The 21749-nt window shown below is 43.0% G+C and overlaps 1 protein-coding gene across 2 annotated transcripts in view; it reads left to right on the top strand.

Moving 5' to 3' along the window:
* Nucleotides 1–21749, top strand: part of card14 (caspase recruitment domain family member 14) — a 61489-nt gene that overhangs the window by 32376 nt on the left and 7364 nt on the right. For both annotated transcript variants that reach the window (XM_033044342.1, XM_033044341.1), the window contains exons 12-20: nucleotides 3268–3346; nucleotides 5113–5308; nucleotides 6418–6541; nucleotides 9092–9335; nucleotides 13629–13692; nucleotides 14401–14527; nucleotides 16161–16322; nucleotides 16771–16895; nucleotides 19148–19263. In XM_033044342.1, the coding sequence (XP_032900233.1) occupies nucleotides 3268–3346; nucleotides 5113–5308; nucleotides 6418–6541; nucleotides 9092–9335; nucleotides 13629–13692; nucleotides 14401–14527; nucleotides 16161–16322; nucleotides 16771–16895; nucleotides 19148–19263 (1237 nt within the window). The remainder of the gene's footprint in view (nucleotides 1–3267; nucleotides 3347–5112; nucleotides 5309–6417; nucleotides 6542–9091; nucleotides 9336–13628; nucleotides 13693–14400; nucleotides 14528–16160; nucleotides 16323–16770; nucleotides 16896–19147; nucleotides 19264–21749) is intronic.

Here is a 21749-nt window from a genome sequence, read left to right as displayed (position 1 = left end):
CAAATCCTTTGGTTAACGAGGCCAAACTGTTTCCTTCTTAGAAGTTATGCTCCAAATACATAGCAAGTAAATTGGAGTTCTAACTAAATATGTCCATGGACACTGCCTGGCTGACAAAATATTTCTAGCATTCTCTTTTTATTTGATGTAATTGGAGCAGCTATTCCACAGGTCAACCTGAGGAAGTTGCTTGGAGGAAGTAATGTGGGAGAAGATTGAGGAGCTGGTACTTGAGAAGTTGGAGCCTGCTAGATCTATTTTTGCAATATATTTTAAAAGCTCCACAAAGACATGCAGAACATCCTCCATGCTTTGCTTCCATAAAGTACTTGGTCAGTGGTTCCAATCTCCCTTCCATTGACTCAATTTAAACCTCACAATCCCTCTGCAAGGCCACCAGCATAATCAAGAACAGGCCTCACTCCTGTCCTTGATTGTGCCTCCCTCTTCTCCCCTCTCCCATTAGGCAAGAGGTATAGAAGGGCCCATCATCAACCCCTCTGCAAGCCCAAGCCTGAATAACTTCAGGTTTCTTTTATATCCACCATCCTGTCCTGTTTTAGATTGTGTTACATGTTGCATGATGGTGCTTCCTGATATCTAACCTCAATTTGACATTTACTACTTTCTATATTCCTTTCCTTTGTGCATCTTGTTAAAAAAAAGGTATCCAAATTTAACTCTTCTATCTTGCTGATGATATCTCATTTGTCTCGTAAGTTATTTTCTGATTCACCACTTTACTATTGGCTTTATTCTTCTGACATAGTTGGATGTGCCTTTTCTTGAGCTCTCAGTTACTGCCAAATCTCATCTCTTTCATCCACATCCATGAAATGAATTGAGCAATTCTTCCTTTCTCTTCAAACTTATCCACGTTGAATTCAGGTGCATTATTGGAATCCTATAAGTGTTTCTCTTGCACTCCCTCACCTTCCCTTGTCTGGCACTCCAGCTTTCATGCACATACAAAATGTCCACTTTTCAATGCAATTTATTGTTATATAAAGCATTTTATATTTCTGAGAGATAAAATGCTTTGTAAATATAAACTCCTTTTAGTTTTGCGTTACAGTGTGGAAACAGGCCTTTTGGCCCACCCAGCGATCCCCATACACTAGCACTACCATACACACTAGGGACAATTTACGATTTTTACCAAAACCAAATTAACCTGTAAATCTTTGGTGTGTGGAAGGAAACCAGAGCACCCAGGGAAAGCCCACGCGATCACGGGGAGAACGTAAAACTCCGTACACACAGCACCCGTAGTCAGGACTGAACCTGGGTCTCTGGCGCAGTAAGGCAGCAACTCTACCGCTGCGCCACTGTACCTCCCTTAACATCATCTATAATTTTCGGCAATTTGCATTTTTGGATCCAACCATCATAGGTACAGCATGAGCAGTTAGCAGCTCCATTCAGTACACCTCACCAGTCTGCTTATTCATTCTAACAAACCTTTCTTCCAAAGTCTCAAATGGCTGAAGTAACTCAGCAGGTAGCATCCTGGAGAACATGGATAGGCGACATTTTGGGTCGGGACCCTTCTTCAGGCTGATCAGTCCCGTCCCGAAACGTTGCCTATCCATGTTCTCCATAGATGCTGCTTGACCTGCTGAGTTATCCCAGCACTCTGTGTCTTTGTTTTGTAACACGGCACCTGCAGTTCCTTGTTCCTACATTTTAACTGCTCCACTGCGAAGTCTCCTCAAGGTATGCTTACATTGAAGAAGTTCTTCTCCTCTCTCTAACGGGAGTTCTGTGAGACCCTCTCTCTTAGTGTTCCCCCTCTGTGATTCCTGTTGCTCTCCTGCTCTAGGGCCATGCTCTGACTCGGACTCACTAGCCACGTGTGTTTCCTCAACACTTGCCCCGGTGTCTTCTTGTGCTTTGTGCTTTCCAGGATTCCAGGTATCAACACTCGATCCACGATCAGTCAGAACAAGGGTCCCGACCCAAAACGTCACCTAGCCATGTTCTCTAGGAATGCTGCCTAACCCACTGAGTTACTCCAGCACTCTGTGCCTTTGTTTTATAAAACAGCATCTGTAGTTTCTAGTTTCAAAACCTTTCTTTCACGTTACTGACCCACATTCAAGCTTTACTGTGGGCCCCTAAAGAGTTAAGCTTGTTTAGCACCTTTTCAAGAGGAAAGATTAAGAGAGGAACCCTCAGCATAAAGCCACATCCTTTCACATCTCTACAGTCCTCATATATTTATATATATTTCACAGCTCCAGATAACCTGTGTAATCTTGAGTGTGATGTTAAACTGCGATTTCCGATACACTCTGCCATGCTTTGCAGCTAAATAGTGACTATTTCACTTTGATGTGGCAAATGTATCTTCAAGGTTAAAACTAGATGCAATTCAGTAGTCCAGTCAAAAGCTGCAAAGAAAGCATTTACAGAGTAAATGACCACACTTTCTTAGAATTTAACTAAAGTTGCAGAAATTCTGAACAGTTAAGTGTTCCTTGCAGCGCAGGAGAATGAGGGGTGATCTGATAGAGGTGGATAAAATCATGAGAGGAATAGATCGGGTAGATGCACAGAGTCCCTTGCCCAGAGTAGGTGAATTGAGGACCAGGGTACATAGGTTTAAGGTTTCAAGGTTTCAAGGTCAGTTTATTGTCACATCTACCAATTAAGGTACAGTGAAATTCGAATTACCATACAGCCATACTAAAAAAGCAACAAGACACACAACTACATAAAAATTAACATAAACATCCACCACAGCGGATTCCCAACATTCCTCACCGTGATGGAAGGCAAGAAAATCCAATCCTCTTCCTCTTTTATTCTCCTGTGGTCGGGGCAGTCGTACCATCTGCAGTCGGGGATTTAAGGTGAAGGGGAAGAGATTTAAGAGGAATCTGAGGGCTAACTTTTCAAACAAAGGGTGGTGGGTGTACAGAATAAGCTGCCAGAGGAGGTAGTTGAGGCAGGGACTGCCGCAACATTTAAAAAACAGTTGGACAGGTACATAGATAGGACAGGTTTGGAGGAATATGGACCAAAGGCGGGCAGGTGGGACTGGTGTACCTGGGACATGTTGGCTGGTGTGGGCAAGTTGGGCAGAGGGGCCTGTTTCCACGCTGTATCACTCTCTAACTAAGTAGTTAAGGATAAAGATAGAGTTTATTAAGTTTGTGTCTCAATTTTACATTGGAGAATCTGGAGTGAAGCTGAAAGTACAATGCGATATAGTACTTCAACATTTGCATAAATTATATTTAAATTGTGTCAAATTCATTTCAGTACCAGTCAAACAACCCGAGTCATCCATTCAGAAAATACTATCTATGTTGGAACCCATTCCATCATCTGAGCAAAACCGGTAAAACTCATTTTTGTTTGGTTACATATATCCAATGTCTGTTTCAAATGTTTTCCCCATCTGTTATTGAGACAAATGCAAAATTTATTTTATTGCAGAATAATAACAGCACTTATTAAGGAATGATCTTATAACTCTCAACTTCCCACCCATCCCCTTTGCCCACTTCCATACTCCCTCCCCAATCCCTCGTATGCTTAGAAATAATATTTTAACGCCCATTGTCAGAGAAATATTCTGCAAGATTTCTTCATTCTTTGGCCAGGGTCCACCTTTCTGTTTTCAATACCAAGTGAATAATGGAAGCAGGTCTACAGTAACATCGATAGAGCTAATACACTGTGGAATAATGTTATTACTAGTTGTGTGTCTGTTTGGATACATTGGTACAATCTTCATCTTAACTAAATAGGTCTGGTTGGCGGCGCGACTCACCCGTTGCAGCGGCCCCTACAGCCTGTCTGTCTTTTTTTATTTTTTGTCTAGTTAAATGTAGTGTTGGTGTTTTTTTTTAATACTAGTTTTAAATGTGTATATGTGGGGGGCGGGGGGGGGGGGGGGGGAAACCGTTTAAAATCTCTTCCCTGTCCGGGAGACCCGACCTTTTGCCTGTCGGGTCTCCGTTGTCGTTGAGGCCTAGCACCGTGGAGCGGCCTCCAACCTGAACGACCCGGGGGCTCGGGAGACTGCGGAGCTGCGGACTACTCACCATCGTGGGGCTGGCCGGCCTCGGAGCATGGGGAGCGGTGGTGACTCGCTGCTGCGACTCGACTCCTGGGGCTCGGAGGCTCCAGCAACGCAGCCGCAGGTCCGGTGGACTGGGACATCGGGAGCTCGCGGGTCCGGGGGGAAAGAGAGACCGCTTCCCGGAGCTCCCGCAACGCGACTTCTCCAACCCGTGTCGCGGGGTTGGAACGACCTGGAGCGGGGACGTACATCGCCCGGCACAGCTTCATGGCCGTGGGACATTCCAGCACCCGCCGGGGGCTCCAACTTTGTGACTTTTAGACCGGGAGCGGGGCCGTAAATCGCCCGGCACGGCCTAAAATGGCCGTGGGACTTATCATCGCCCGCCTGGGGCTTGGATATCGGGAGAGACATGGAGAACAGGGGAGAGAAAAGACTTTGTGTGAATTACATTGTGTGTATGTCTAGGACATTGTCTTTGTTTGTATGGCTGTGGAAACGGAATTTCGTTTGAGCCTCACTGAGGCTCAAATGACAATAAATTGTAATTAAATAGATTTGAGGCACAACCTAGCCATAAACATAACTTTCCTACAGCGTACGTCCATCTCCTTATATATTTAAAGTCTTGCTCTCCAGCATAATTTGACTTTGAATGTTTATTGAACATTATATCTTCGGTATATATTGTATCCTCTAAAATCTTGACCTCATACTATCACCTTGTTATCAAAAGCAAAGGAGATCAACAGGAATATACCCGTGAAAAAGGTAATCAGAATAACCATTTTCCTGTTCATTATCTAGTGCCTATTCATCCCTGTTCATTTATCATAAAATATTACCAAGTGTTGCCTAGTTGACATTATCTGATACCACATCATCTTTAGGAAGAAGCTTTACCCTCACTGGGAGAAACTGAAAATACCTGACAACAGTTCTGTTTCTTGGATATTTCACTGTACTTTTAAGAGCTTGTATAAATTTGCAATGTAAATTTAGAGGAAATTGAAGGAAAGGTGCAGAAATTTTCCACAGGCTTCAAATCTAATTCTTGGACTTTCCTGTGATTTGTTCAGCCACAGGCCTTTTCCCCCAAGAGCTCCGCAGGCAAGATCACTGAGCAGAATATCGTTGTTTGAGTTCGAAGGAGATGGCACCTTGGATCAGATTGAAGTCATTGGCGGGAATGCGACGGGAATATTCATTCACAAAATTAAACCCGCATCGCCAGCTCACAACAGTGGCCTGGAACCAGGCTTTCAGATCATGATGGTAAGGTTTCAGACATGCTGCAACTTTTTTTTCTCTGGGTACATGGTTGTTGAAGCAAATTCAAAGCTTGGAAAGGCACATTCACAAAGGACTGGTATGATTGTAAAAAAAATGTTCCTAGTGTGTGTAGGATAGTGTTAATGTGCAGATACCGCTGGTCGGCATGAACTCAGTGGGCAGAAGGGCCTGTTTCCGCGCTGTATCTCTAAACTAACCATAGCTACTGGGGCAAAGACATGATATGAAATGCCACTGTAACTGAATGCATGCAGAGGAGGTTGCTGGATAACAACTGTCTGGTCATGCAGCCTGTTAAAAATCATAATTCATGATCAGGTATGAATAATGATACCTTGGTTAGATACCAGAGTGCAATCATTGTCCTCAGAACTTTCAAGGGGTCCTATTGGAGAGAAGTATGGAAAAATAAATGTAACCACATCACATTTCTTGTGGTAACAGAGGTGGAAATTGATTGCCTGTCATTGCCATACATTATTATTTCTGAATGTTCATTCATTTGATCCTTAAAATGCTTAATTGACAATATTATAATTCATTTAGAAAGTAAGATTTATTGCAGAGGCTGGAATGTAGAGCAAAAAAAGAGCAACCTGCTTGAAGAACTCAGTGGTTCATAAGATGCTGGGCACACTTGTTTAATTTTCCCACTTTTATTACATTGCATGTACTCAGATTTATAACAGAATGCATATTCAGTAAATATTTAGTCTTGTTGGAAGCATATCCTCAGATTCTGGCAACCACAACCTTGGTATTAATATCTCAATTTGGGCTCCAAACACTTCATTACAATATGTAGAAACAAAGGGCTGTAGAAGGGTCCCGACCTAAATCGTCACCCATCCCTTTTCCCCAGCGATGCTGTCTGACCCATTGCGTTACTCCTGCACTTTGTCTAACTTCATCACAATACGACTATTTTACTATTACATTTCAGCAAGAAGTATTTTGTTCTTCTATTTTCAGATTCTCTTATTTGCGTTTTTAAAAAATATATGATCAGGTGTACAAATGTATTAATTAAGTGCAAAAGCTGTAAAGACATGAACTTTGTTTCTAGACCAATAATATAATGTAACCTGCAGGTGGAATTCAATGGCAGGGAGCAAACAAAGACCATACTGGAGGATGTCAGTTTAGAGGAGGCTATTTGGACCTTGAAACAAGTTAAAGGAACGTGCAGCTTGGCCATTAGATGCAATAGTGAAGGTAAGCTACAGAACAAACAAAACAATATTACATCATTCATCCTAAAGAGCCAGTATGTTCCAATATTGTCAGCACAGTGGCGCAGCTGGTAGAGCTGCTGCCTCACAGCGCCAGAGACCGGGGTACAATCCTGACATCGGGTGCTGTCTGTTTGGGATTTGCAACATTCTCCCTGTGACCGGGAAGCTCCACTGGGTGCCACTGGTGCTCCAATTTCCTCCCACATCCCAAAGACATGTGTGTTTGTAGGTTAATTGGCTGCTGTAAATTGCCCCTGGTGTGTAGGGAGTGGATGAAGAATTGGGATAACGTAGAACTAGTGTGAACGGGTGATCAAAGGTCAGTCTGGACTCTGTGGGTCGGAAGGCCTGTTTACATGCTGTATCTCTAAATTAAACAAAATTAAAAATAACCTTGTAGCCCATTAGTGATTTCCAAAAAGATTAAACTAATAACATTTTAAAATTACTCAGATAAAAATAAAGAGGAGTGGCTGGATTGATTTTAAATATCAGATATGTAGATTACAGATAGATTTTATTTTGTGTTGCCATTGTGAGTTTGTTATATCAGTTTGAAAATGTAGTCAGTGCAATTTATGTGGAGACTATTTGCATACCTTGTGTATGCAAGCAAAAAATTTCAATGTGACTTGTCACATGTGACAATAAAGTAACGTTTTCAAGTATTCAATTGAGGAGGAGTGTGGGGTCACTGTTAGAATCCCCTGATATCCACTGACAGGAGCCAGATCCTTGACAGGAGTCAGTGAGGCTTGGTAAGAGTAGCTAAATGGTCTTGCACAAAGTAATACAAAACTATTAAGCATTTATTTAAAAAAATAGATTTATTTTAAATTTGGAACAAGAAATAAGTGAATTGACCAGTCTCTTCCTAATCCCAACCAGGAAGAATGAATCTTATGTCGTATGAATCCCAATCATACGACAGCTTTGGCGGAATGAACGTACCCTTTTAGGCTGAGATGTTCACATTGTGAATCGTTGAAGGCCAATGGTTTCCTCTGGAATAATTCAGCCCAATGTTTTCCATTTATTGTTGTCATTCTTTGAAATATTGTTTCCAGTTTTGAGTAGTTTGACAGTTAAAAGAAGTTATGTGAAAGGGAATGGCCGTAGGAAAATAATTGAGCAGGTATATTGTTGGAAAAATAGGAACTTGCGTTTACTTATTCTTAATCAAAAGTTACTCAATCAAATTATATGTTCGAAGAAGGGTCTCGACTGAAAATGTCACCCATTCCTTCTCTCCAGAGATGCTGTCTGTCCTACACCAGCATTTTGTGTCTATCTGCCGTGTAAACCAGCATCTGTAGTTCCTTCCTACACATATATAAGTTACATGTTTACTATAGAAGTTTGAATGGCTCTGGAGCAGAGATATACTTGAAGGAGTGACTAACATTCCATATTAGTTCCACACACTTTAAAATTACTGTATTTCTTTCTGAACTATTTTTAAGGTTTTTATTTAACTTAGTCACAAATATTTCTTCAAAACACTAGCTAAATCAAACCCATATTAGTGTGTAAACAAAAGGACACAAAGTGCTGGAGTAACTGAGCAGGTCAGGCAGCAATGTTATTCCAGCACATTATGTCCTTTTTTATAATAACCAGCATCTGCAGTTCTTTATTTCTTCATCTTAGAGTGTACATGTATAGACTTATGGAATTAAAACAGGAACAAATAGATGCTTTGACCATATTTATTGGTCTAGCTGGTTCAACTAAGTGACTTGTTAGGGCAAGAAATTCTTTCCATTTCGAAACTAATTTTTTTATGGCTGTCATGAACTTTTAATTTAGAAGATTGAGGGGGGATCTTATAGAAACTTACAAAATTCTTAAGGGGTTGGACAGGCTAGATGCAGGAAGATTATTCCCGATGTTGGGGAAGTCCAGAACAAGGGGTCACAGTTTAAGGATAAGGGGGAAATCTTTTATTACCGAGATGAGAAAAACATTTATCACACAGAGAGTGGTGAATCTCTGGAATTCACTGCCACAGAAGGTAGTTGAGGCCAGTTCATTGGCTATATTTAAGAGGGAGTTAGATGTGGCCCTTGTGGCTAAAGGGATCAGGGGGTATGGAGAGAAGGCAGGTACAGGATACTGAGTGGATGATCAGCCATGATCATATTGAATGGCGGTGCAGGCTCGAAGGGCTGAATGGCCTACTCCTGCACCTATTTTCTATGTTTCTATGTCTATGTTTAAACTAAATTCCAGTACTTGGGCAGTAAATTCCATATGTATGAGCTAAATATCAAAGGTTTGCGGATCTTACACTCATCAAATTATTTACTCTATTTATCTTAAGTTTTCCAGAAGCTTCCGTTGTTTATGCTTGGCTTAGGTACTTTACCATCAGTATGAAATATTTTTTTCTCCATCAAATCTTGCCTGATGCATCACAATTTAATTTTATTAAAATATTAAACCTCTTCTGATTTTGTAAATTAGAATTTAAGATTCCAGAAGGTAAACTAACCCAAAATTGATATTGTGTTGTGTTTTGCTTAATTAGCTTATCAAAAATTAGTGGAAAACATTGAAAAAAAGATCATTACCTCAGGGGATTCATTCTACATCCGAATCAACGTAACATTTGACAAAGACAGTGGTGCCCTGGGTGGATTTATCGTCCAATGCAATGAAATCTTGCACGTCACTGACACCATGCACAGGGGCACGAGTGAATGGAAGACTTTCAGAGTTAATCCACACACGATGATTGACGTGGATGGTGGTTCTATTCCAAACTACTACCGGTAAGAATGTTAGATCGGTGATCCCCTCAGTCCTGAGCACTCTGCCTTTGTGATCCAAATCATATTTATAATGAGAGCAGTGCAGCAATTATGGCAACACGCAGAAATGCTGAACATCACTTTTAAACACATAATGCATGTTAATTTTGGGGCCTTCCTTGTTAATGGTTAGAGAGTGAGCAGCTATAGCCTGTGATTGTTATACATTGGGATTTAATCTCCTATGAGAAAGGACATTGAATCAAGGTCTCTTAAACACCTCCCGCCTGTGTTCACATGGCAGTGGAATTGAAGCAAGATCTCAATGGGTCTGTGTGTTGATGTTCCATAAAGTTGAGTGGGATATGGGCCAAATGTGGGCAAGTGAGACAAGCTTAGATGGGGCATTGTGATCAGCATGGACAAGTTGGGCCGAAGGGCCTGTTTTCGTGCCATTTATCTCTCTTTAAGCTGCCTACATTTGGGCTATTTCATTCACTTTGCTGCAAGAAATATATGAATCTGTCCTTTGAATACTTCTTGATAGGAATCTTTAAGCACAGGGAAGATCAAAAAAAGAATTTTCTTACATTTATTTTGATTCTATTCTCCAGGTATTTATTTCCTTTTTGCCTTGTATCAGCATCCAATCAGACAATGGCCATACGAACGTTTTATTTAGTTGTGAAAAGTGCTTAACAAAGGCTTATTTTTCAAATTAATTCTTCCATTTCCCTGGATAAAATGAATGACTAAATCCATGAAACTATGAGTCCATGCATTATTATTTTAAGTAATAGGCCGGCACTGTAGCTGAGCAGTGGTGTTGCTGTCTTACAGCTCCAGAGATTCAGGTTCAATCCTGATTACGGGCGCTGTCTGTATGGAGTTTGTACGTTCTCCCCGTGACCGCGTGGGTTTTCCCCGGGTAGTCCGATTTCCTCCCACACTCCAAAGACGTACAGGTTTGTAGGTTAATTGGTTTCGGTAACATTGTAAATTGTCCCTAGTGTGTAGGATAGTGCTAGTGTACGGGGATCACTGGTCGGTGCAGACATGGTGGACTGAAGGGCCTATTCCTGCGCTGCATCTCTAAACTAAACTAATACTTTTACTTTTCTCCTTTGATTGACAATTCACTTGGGAGTGAACAGCTGAGAGGAGGAGCAGCACAGGAAATTTAACAAACAGCTGGTAGCAGGAAGCCAGATCAATATCACTTGTGAGTTGGAACAATGAACTGAGAGAAGGAACAATGCGGGTGGTTTATAAAGCAGTGATTAGTGCTAGGCGTGACTGCTCCTAGTGGTGTATAATAGGAAGACAGGCACTAGCAGAGCTGCCATTTTGGAGTGACCATTTTGTATCAAGGTGTTTGAAGGTAAGTGTCGAATCTTTGGCTTGAGATGCTTTGACGAGAAAGCTGACCAAGGGTGGAAGGTAAGATAAAGAAGGTTGTGGCGGTCCCTGGGGATTAGGCCACTCCTTGGGTCATCCCCATCGGCTCTTGAGGGACAGGGACGATTGGCTGCCCAGGGGGTTTCCCGGGTCCTGCTCGCGGGTGTTCTGTGTTTGCCATGATTCATAAAAACGACTTCTAAAGTTCTTTAGATATTCAAACAGTGGCTGCAGCCTCACGCACTCCATGTACACGTGGTACACAGACTCTTCCAGCCCGCAAAAGTGGCAGGCGGCTGGCGAGTCTGAACCGCGAGAGAAACAGGTTGCAGGGAACACCTCGGTGCAATACCCTCCACCCCAGGTCCCCAATGTAGAGGGGGAGAATCCCTGCATAGAGGGACCCCCACCGGGGGCCCCCCTCGCGACCGGAAGGGAACACCGACCGCCACGGTGTCCGGACGGTGGACCAGGGCGAGGAAGTGCAGGGTGTGGAGGAGGAGCCTGTACAGGACACGCCTCCCTGCGTCTCGGAGGGAGACGAAGGGTGTCGAGGAAAGGCGGCTCAAATTGTGTGGGACCGGCTCCCGGGATGGATTACGGCGCCTTGGTCCGATGAGTACTTCCGGCTGAGCCACCAGTACTCCACACGTTTGAGCCCCCCGGTCACCCGATGGGGCGGGACAGGGACCGGCTGCTCTCAAGCCCGGGCCGTCTTTCGCTACTTCTTGGAGGGGAGGCCTTTTACTGCCTTCACGGATCACAAGCCGCTAACTTTCGCATTTGCCAAGGTTTCAGACCCGTGGTCTGCGCGGCAGCAGAGGCAGTTGGCGTACGTGTCCGAGTACACCACCTCCATCCGTTTCGTCGAGAGCAAGTATAACAGGGTGGCCGACGCCTTATCGTGACCTGCCTTTCACGCCGTTCTCCAAGTCGCTGAGGAATATTAATTATTCTGCCCTGGCAGCCGCTCAGCTGGTCGATGAGGAAATGGCCGCCTATCGCACGGCGGTATCGGGCTTGCAATTGGAGGACGTTGTCTGTGGTCCTGGGGGCACAACGCTGCTGTGCGAGTCTCCACTGGATTTCCGCGACGCATCGTCCCCATCGCCTGGCGGCGCAGGGTGTTTGAGGCGCTCCACGGACTTGCTCATCCCTCCATCCGGGCGACAACGGCCCTTATTGCCTCCTGCTTCATGTGCACGGCCTGCGCAAGGAGGTTGGACATTGGGCGCGCACCTGCAGCCCGTGCCAGCGCCAAGGTGCAGAGACACGTGCGTGCGCTGCTGCAGGACTTCGCCATCCCTCGGCAGCGGTTCGACCACATTCACGTGGACATTGTGGAGCCGCTGCCGCCGTCCCGGGGCATGATCAATTTCTTCACCGTGGTGGACCGCTTCACGCGGTGGCCTGAAGCCATTCCGCTGGCTGATTCCTCAACTTACACTTGTGCTCGGGCCTTGGTGGCGTACTGGATCGCCCGGTTCGGGGTGCCGCTGGACATAACATCCTACTGGGGGCCTCAGTTCATGTGATCCGGACTGGGTGGACGCTCTGCCATGGGTTTTGCTGGGAATCCGCACCGCACCCAAGGAGGACTTGGCCTCCTCCTCCGCCGAGTTGGTGTATGGGTCCCCGTTGACGGTGCCCGGGGAGTTCATCCCACCGGCACGGGGCCAGGTGGAGCAGCTTTTGGACACGCTACAACGTCTTCGGCAGATGGTGGGCAAGCTGGCGCCGGTGCCAACGCCTCGTCATGGGTCCTTCTGTCGGCACGTTCCCTCTGCTCTGGAGGACTGCCAGTTCGTCTTCCTGCGTAGGGATGCTCATCGGGCACCCCTCCAGCGGCCGTACGAGGGTCCCTTCCAGGTCCTGGAACATGGCTCGTTCACTTTCGTCCTGGACATGGGGGGTCGGCATGAGACTGTTTCGGTTGCACGGCTGAAGGCGGCACATATTGACATTGATTGGCCGGTGCTGGTAGCGCGGCCCCGTAAGCAAGGGTGCCCTCCTCCAGTGGCTACTCCATCCCCCGCACCTGTTGGTCGGTTGCCCGTTCCTGTGCCGGGCATGGTGCGCCCTCCTGTCCGTTTCGTGCCTCTGGTTCTTGGGGGGGGGGGGGGGTCAGGGGAGGTCCCTGGGGGTTAGGCCACTCCTTTGGTCACCCCCCTCGGCTCTTGAGGGACAGGGACGATTGTCTTCCCACGGGGTTTCCCGGGTCCTGCTCGCAGGCGTTCTGTTTGCCATGATTCATAAAAACGACTTCTGAACCTGCCTGGCATGTGGCCTTTTCCAGACCTCATCCAGGCCACTACAAGGTGTTTTTCCTCACTGGTTCCTCTTTTGTCTTAGTCCAGTTGGGTTGGCAACATATGGGTATGTTCCAAATGAAACTAGCTTGGTGGGACACATTGGTCAGCATGGATGAGTTGGGCCAAAGCGTCTGTTTCTGTGCTCTATGACTCTATCACTCCTGAATAATTCCTGAATTTAGTGAAGATTATAAAGCCCCACCTGAATTGCAATTTTGCAGAAATTGCAGATTCTGTTGTATCAGGTCTCTGTTCAAAAAGGCTGGATTCTAAGTTCCTTCCCAGCCACTCACCAGACTTGCTATCATTATTATATTGGTTAGCACCAGGCTAAGGGGACCCACAAGACTGAAAAACAGAAGATGGACACAATGTGCTGGAGTAACTCAGAGAGTCAGGCAGCATCTCTGGAGAAAAAGAATAGATGACGTTTTGGGTCGGAACCATTCTTCAGACTCAGATTTTTTTCCTGAGGTATGTTGAGTTATTTATGTCAGTAATTCTGCAATTGGTCTTGGCTATGCATGGGGATATAATCCAAGCTTCCTGTATATAAATAAATATATTTAGTTAAAAATACTAACTGTGACTTGTTTCTGTTCAGGGCACAACAGCTGTTGATCGGCACAATTCAGAACATGACTCGACAAATTCCTTCCTTTAATAAGGTGAAGTATTATTTCCCAATCTGTTATATTTTAGGAGCCTCTCACAAATAAGGAGAGGTATAATTTTATCATTTGTAAGGTGAAGGAGGTGAAAGAACAATTAATAATTTGCACAACAGAAAACGACATTTATTCTTCTGATATTTTTTGATTTGTCTGTATGCCATGTTAGTAATACTGAGACTCAACTTCCTAATTAATGTCCAGGATATGGACTGAATAAAGCTAACTGAGTAACAATGCTGGATTTCAACAGTCTATTTCCACAGCTACATTTAAAAATGCAGCATCGCACAATGCATATGTGCTCAATTTATTGATTCAAGCTTTCATATGTGGTAGGTAAAACCCAAGAATACTGGTATAGAGAAATTGTGACATGGAGTAATTTTGATTAAATCAATTTATCCCAGAATTAGTGCATTAATAACAAAATCCATGATATTTGTATAATCACATTTAATCTAACTTCCAAATGCCTGGATTACAAACTAAATATCTCTGTTGAAGACATCTCAATTATATTTATTTTTGGAACTAAGGAAAAAACGTATCTGTAACATTGGAGTTAACGTTCTAGGGATTGAAGATAGATAAAAAATGCTGGAGTAACTCAGTGGATCAGGATGCATCTCTTCAGAGGAATAGGTGACGTTTCAGGTTGAGACTCTTCATCACTCATTCTCTGTACTGTGCTTGATTTTCCAGCAAAATCGGAAGTCTTCTTCCCCAAGTCAAAATAAACTTGTGCGAATTGTCAGTACTGATAAAAGTAAAAGAAATCCACTATGGTTATCATTTGAGTCCGGCACCATTGATCCCGACAAAGAGCAAGGCAAGACGCATGTTTTGAATTCTAAACATCTATTATGACAATTGGTGCTATAATTTATATTGACTTCAAGTAGTCATCATTACAATTGTAAATTAATCATGCAGTAAAATAATTTCTAATACAAGATTAATTCTTGTCACTTTTGGGAATGATATTTCACTTCCGTTTAAATCTCAATCAGAGTCATAGTCATAGAGCACGGAAACAGGCCCTTCAGCCCAAGTCATCCATGCCGATCACGAAGCCCCATCAAAGCTAGTCCTATTTGCCTGTGTTTAGTCCATATCCTTCTAAGCCTTTCCTATCCATATACATGTCCAAAGGTCTTTAAATGTTGTTATTGTACTGCCTCAACTACTTCCTCTCAATGCTTGTTCCATGTACACACCACCCTCTGTATGAAAACATTGCCCCTCAGGTTAGAAACATAGAAAATAGGTGCAGGAGGCCATTTGGCCCTTCGAGCCAGCACCGCCAATCATTGTGATCATGGCTGATCGTTCCCAATCATTAACCCGTGCCTGCCTTCGCCCCATATCCCTTGATTCCACTAGCCCCTAGAGCTCTATCTAACCCTCTCTTAAATCCATCCAGTCATTTGGCCTCCACTGCCCTCTGTGGCAGGGAATTCTACAAATTCACAACTGTCTCAGTGAAAAGGTTTTTTCACACCTCAGTCTTAAATGGCCTCCCCTTTATCCTAAGGTTCTTATTAAACGTTTCCCTTCTCAAGTAAACCTCTAGTTTTTGATTCCCATACACTTGGTAAAAGTCTCTTGGTGCATTTACCCCATCTAGTCCCCTCATGGATTTTACACACCTCAAAAATATCACCCCTCAGCCTCCTACAGTCAAAGGAATAAAGTCCTAGCTCGGGCCATTAAGCCCTAGCAACGTTTTCGTAAATCCTCTGTAGTTTTTTCCAACTTACTAACATCTTTCCTAGATCAGGCTGACCAAAACTGACCACAATACTGTGTGCTTTACTACAGTCCCCAGGCCCCTACCATTCACTGTGAAGGTCCTGCTCTGGTGTGACATCCCAAATTGCAACACCTCACACTGACCTTTTAGTCTACTGCACCTCATCCATGTCTACTAATGATGCACATATCTCTGCCAGAACTCCTACAATTTCTTCTCTCACGATGTTAATATCTGATCAGGGCCTACATCTTTTAGGACATTCAGCACCTTCTCAACAGTAAAACGTACAATCTTCAAGACATCTCTATTAACTTTCCCAAGTTCACTTGTCTTCTTCTCTTTCTCTGTGGTAGAAGCAAAATAAATGTTAATTGGGGAATTTGCCTGTCTTTTTTGATAGTTGTAACAAATAAAATGAGCAGTGTTTAAAAAAATGTTTGGTTGCAGTTAATTTGGTGAATAATTTTAAAAGGTCCAGTCCAGGAATTATATATTAATCAATGTTGTTTCATATTGTTGGTACTGGCTTGATGCGGAGTAGGCCTAACAATGGCCGAATATTGCTCCTATGTCTTAATTCTTATGGATACCAGAGTTATGATTTCATGTCACATTAGCTTTGTTATTTATATTTTGGATTTTCTTGCAAAACGGTCACGTTATTATTGCGTCTTTGTTTTAACGTTGTTACATTAATTTGTTTTAGACGACCAGCCAGTTGGGAATTGCTTTACTTTAATGCCTTATTCACTGGTCAGGCCTTGCCACCCACCGTCTCTGAGACCAGTGATAATAGCACCAACACGAATTGGAAAAGTTGTGCTTGAAAAACTGAAAGATCTAAAGGAGTATGAAAAGTGTAAATCTGGTAAGATGTTTTCAAGAGGAACATATTATTTCGATGAAAATGAGCAACAGAAAAATAATATAGCTTAAATGTTCCAGCTAAATATTTTTGAAATTAATTCATTTATATGTTTAGGTTTTATTTAAATTGATGTTGGCAATTGATGGTGGTAATTTGACTCTGGATATTGGTTTGACAACCTCAAGCAGCCTGGCATGATAGTGGGTTGAAATAGATTTCTGTCGCTCTAAGATTCTATATACTGATAAACATAAGTTTACAGTAATAGCAAATCTATATGCCTGTAGTACTTAACCTAAATGAAATTGCATATTACATTTGCAGGTCTCAAAAATCAAGTTATTACAATGTTTATCTATAAAATAGATTAGTATGCTGAGAATTCTTTAATTTGTTTTTTTTTTTACTTGCTCAGAATAAGAAATCATAATCTTTATTTTGTTTTAAGAGTGCTTGAACAATACCGAATATGCAGAGAAAAACAAAAAAGGAGACATTTTGGGAGTTCAACAAGCACAACATTCACTTCGCTCCTGTTACACAAGGGAAGGAGTAGAGGCCATAGTTGCCAAGGTAACATTACATCCTTTGTGCAGATTGTTGTCCCTAATTTGGGCTTTGGCATTCTTTCTTCGTTAGCTAGTTCTACGTTATCCCAGTTTTGCATCTTGCATATTAGCATCAATTTACAGAAGCCAATTAACCTACAAATCTGCACATCTTTGGGATGTGGGAGAAAACCAGAGCATCCAGAGAAAACCCACATTGTCATAGGGAGAACGTGCAAAGTCCACACAGACAGCTCTCATAGTCAGGATCAAGCCTGGGTCTCTAGCACTGTAAGGCAGCAACTCTACCGCTGCACAACTGTGCCACCCATCTATTCCAGCATAGAAACTACCTGCACTTTACAAACTCTGAAGATATCTTATGTATAAATTTATTTGCCGGATTAATGACTCTGAAAATGAAATCATCTTGGCCTGATCAAACATAAGGTTTAGCTCTACACGCTACTAATCCTAGCTGTGGAGTCATTGGTATAGTTGTCTTGTTGTAGGACCCTAATTTTTTTATTCTTGATCTTAAACCATGTATTGTGCTTTTGTATGTAATTTATTGTGCTTTTGTATGCAATTTATTCTATGTGATGTTTTTTATCTGGATCTTGAGTCTGTAAGAAAAAGACGTAGTAGTAATGCATACATTCTGCATTAGCACATTCACATACTTTATATATACAGTACATGTTTTTTTAAGCATGTGAAACAGCATGGTAAGCAATGTCCATTTTACCCCTCAACACCGTACTTCCATAGGCTATAGAACTGGCACCCTTTCCATCCACTCAATCAATCAGGAAAAAAATGTTAGAACAATTTTATTTAACTTCAAGCCCACATTCAGAATATGAAAATACAACGGAAGTTTTACACATAATTAATTGGAATGGAAAGCGTACTTGATGTTTCCCTTCCTGACACAAAGGCATTCATCCCAACTGAAGCATAATTGAAATTAATTGATTTTGGAATGACTTGGGATAAAGCTGGAACCTTCCCATTTTGAATTTCAGTGTAATAAAAGGCAGTAGGTTTAACCAAAGATCCTCTATAATCTTTGGGTTTAACTACGCATTAATGGAGAAAGCTGTTTTCCTAACTTTATTTTCATTCTCACAATCTTGATTTTTCATTCAAGTTTCCTTTTTCTATTTCATCTCTCGTGAAACTTCCTATCCTGATAGCCGTAAATCTTTTTTATTGAAGCACTTTTCATTGGTGCTGTCCAAAACCACAAAAGAGTCGATTCTTCAGTTATGAGCTGAAACAGTGAACATTGGCAGATCATTTAATCTTGGGGCATTTCAGAGCCAAACTGAGCCCAACGAGCAGATATTTACAACTAATCTCTATATATCTAGAGATGGATATCCTGACCATTTATTATTGTAAGCCAAGAGATTTGGGAGAATTTCCAGTAACAAGTCCCACAACTGCCTAACAAAGCCACAAAATGCTGGAGTAACTCAGCGAGTCTGGCAGCAACACTAGAGTACATGGAAAGGCAACATTCCGGGTTGGAACCCTTCTTCAGACAGTTTACAGGGGAACACACCTATCTATGCTCTCCAGTGGTGCTGCCTGACCCGTTGAATTACTGCAGAACTTTGTCTTTCTTTGGGATAAACCAGCATCTGCAGTTCCTTGTTATTACATCCTACAATTGCCTTTTAGATAAAAACAGAATTAAACTATTGTCTGCAATCTTCCAAGTCAGTATGTCTCTGCCACTAACTGCCTTAATCACCTTAATAGTTGGGTATGTTCCCATTGATTCTAATCATTATTTTCCATTGGACCAACTGCAATTTGAATTAATTTGTTTTGAATCTGAAGCAGCCACATCAATATCAACATGATTCAGCATATTCTATATATCACAGTGGTACTTTCAATTTACAGATGATAAATTCATGATAAAATGTTAAAAAAATAATGTTCGGAGTGCCACAGAGATGCAGCAGTAGAGCTGCTGCCTTACAGTGCCCGGGTTCGATCCTTGCTATGGGTGCTGTCTGTACGGAGTTTGTACGTTCTCCCTGTGACCGCGTGAGCTTTCTCCGGGTGCCCCGGTTTCTTCCCACACTCTAAAGATGTGTAAGTTTGTAGGTTAATTGGTTTTGATAGAAATTATAGATTGTCATTAGCGCTAGTGTACGGCGATCGCTGGTCAGCATTGACTCAGCAGGCTGAAGGGCCTGTTTCCGCGCTGTATCTCTAAAACTAAACTAAACTAATAAATTCTATGGTGTTTAATTGCAGAATGTTCACTGCCTCATGGAACTCGGGTTGGATTGTGTGAAACGGTTACATAAGGTTGAGATCTATCCCATTGTAATTGTCATTCGTCTCTGTGAAAAGAACATTAAGAAAATTAAGTAAGTGTTCCTTAACTTCAGAAAAATGAACTTATTATTGAATCATGTAGAAATGTTCTTTTTTGTTGCATTGATTGGAGCGTGGAACTATATTTACAAGTCGAGTTGAGTTTATTGTCATATCCACAAGTACAGTGAGATGCAGGTACAATCGAAATCATGCCTGCAGCATCACAGGCAACCTGTAACGTTGGTGATTTATGTTTAGCTTATGTTTTCATGTTTGTATATTGACTCAGAAAACCCACACAAACATTGAAGTTGTTGCCTGACCTGCCGAGGTACTCCAGCACTTTGTGTCTATCTTCGGTATGAACCAGCATCTGCAGTTCCTTTCTACACTCTCAAACATAAGTTGTACAAAACAGTGAAAAGAAAAAAGAATGCGAAAAAACAAGACATTAGTCAGAGCACAATTAAAAAACAAGTCCATGGTAGTGCAATAGGTGGTCTGTAGTGTTCCACTGCTGAGGCTGATTTAAGTTTGTGCAAGTCGGCACAAGAACCTGATGAAGTGATGATTATACGAAATAGCTGTTTCCTAACTATATTACTAAAAGTCTGATCTTGACCGCTTTTGGCCCACTGTGGCGCAATTTCCGAGAGAACGCTGCCACCTACGGCCGTCATTTTTGGCCACCTTGCTCAGAGCCCACGTCCGCTTTCCTGGACCAGAGGATTTTTCCCATCAATGACAAATCAGAGAGATATTAATGTTTATAAAAAATCCACCATTCTCTCTGCTGCCCCTGCTGGAGGGAGGGGGAGGGACTATAAAACCAGGAAGTGGTGTGCCTCACTCAGTCTCTGCAAGATGGGGGAAGCCAGAGGGTCACGTCTCTCTGAGCTCTGAATAACACTGAACACATGTCTACTCAACTGTGAGTCCCCTCAATGTGGTTTGAAAATGAAAATATGGTTGGTTTGAAGTAAAAAGGCGCTGCCTGCAAATGGTTGTGTGGAGGGTTTGGGTTGAAGTAAAAAGGCACTACTGCAAATGGTGGTTTGGGTTGAAGTTAAAAGGCACTCCTGCAAATGGTGGTTTGGGTGGTTTGGGTTGAAGTTAAAAGGCACTCCTGCAAATGGTGGTTTGGGTGCTTTGGTGAAGTTAAAAGGCACTCCTGCAAATGGTGGTTTGGGTGCTTTGGTGAAGTTAAAAGGCACTTCTGCAAATGGTGGTTTGGGTGCTTTGGCTTGAAGTTAAAAGGCACTCCTGCAAATGGTGGTTTGGGTGTTTTGGCTTGAAGTTAAAAGGCACTCCTGCAAATGGTGGTTTGGGTGCTTTGGGTAACTTCCTGTTTGCACTGTATATTGATTTTAGATAAAACGCTACCACTTACGGCTGTGATTTTTGGCCATCTTACTCAGTCCCCCTCCGCTCAGCAGGTGCAGAGGATTCTTCCCATCAATGAAAAATAAAAATGTTATTAGTGTTTAAAAAATGTTGAGAATCTGTCTCCTGTCAATCATGCCATGAAGGCCACACCTTTTCCGGTGGGAGGGGTTATAAAACCCGGAAGTGTGGGTGTGGTTCAGTCTCTGCATGATGGGGGAGGGAGAGGTCACGACTCTCTCTGAGCTGTGAATCAACTGAACACACTGAATGTCTACTGAACTGTGAGTTTGGTGTTTTGTGTGGTTTTATGGTGGTTTTATGGTGGTTTCACCCTGCTTGAAATGGTATGAAACTGCATTTGAATGTGGTGGCCTTGCACTGTGCATGAAATGGTATGAAACTGCATTTGAATGTGGTGGCGTTGCACCCTGCATGAAATGGTATGAAGCTGCATTTGAATTTGGTGGCCTTGCACCCTGCTTGAAATGGTATGAAACTGCACTTGAATTTGGTGGCCTTGCACCCTGCTTGAAGTGGTATGAAACTGCACTTGAATTCGGTGGCCTTGCACCCTGCTTGAAGTGGTTGGAAACTGCACTGGAAATTCGGTGGCCTTGCACCCTGCTTGAAGTGGTAGGAAACTGCGCTTGAATTCGGTGGCCTTGCACCCTGCTTGAAGTGGTAGGAAACTGCAATTGAATTTGGTGGCCTTGAACCCTGCTCGAAGTGGTAAGAAACTGCACTTGAATTTGGTGGCCTTGCACCCTGCTTGAAATGGGAGGAAAATGGATTTGAATTTGGTGGTCTTGCACCCTGCTTGAAATGGAATTTCAAGGAATAGCCATGAGTCAACTGCCAGCCCACCAGCCATGAGTGAGCTGCCAGCACATCAGGCTTGATGGACTGAGCTGCCACCCCAAGAACCCAAACCAGCGCTCCAGAAAGCCCCCCCACTGGCCACCAATATTGGAATTGGTGGAGAGGTGGAATATTGCGTCGGGGGACCAGCCCTCCCGTGTGAACATGGGACCCAACGGGTCCCACTTAGTCTAGTAATTACATAATTAGACAGGGCTCTCGCTTAACTTTTTTTCCCTGTTGCCAGCCGGGCAACACTGGCAGCTTTTTATGTTGCCAAATGACAGTTTAG

This window comes from Amblyraja radiata, chromosome 26 (assembly GCF_010909765.2).
Source record: "Amblyraja radiata isolate CabotCenter1 chromosome 26, sAmbRad1.1.pri, whole genome shotgun sequence".
In the NCBI taxonomy this organism is placed as follows: domain Eukaryota; kingdom Metazoa; phylum Chordata; class Chondrichthyes; order Rajiformes; family Rajidae; genus Amblyraja; species Amblyraja radiata.
Note: the sequence above shows the minus strand (reverse complement) of the source record. Positions and strands in the feature narration are given on the sequence as shown.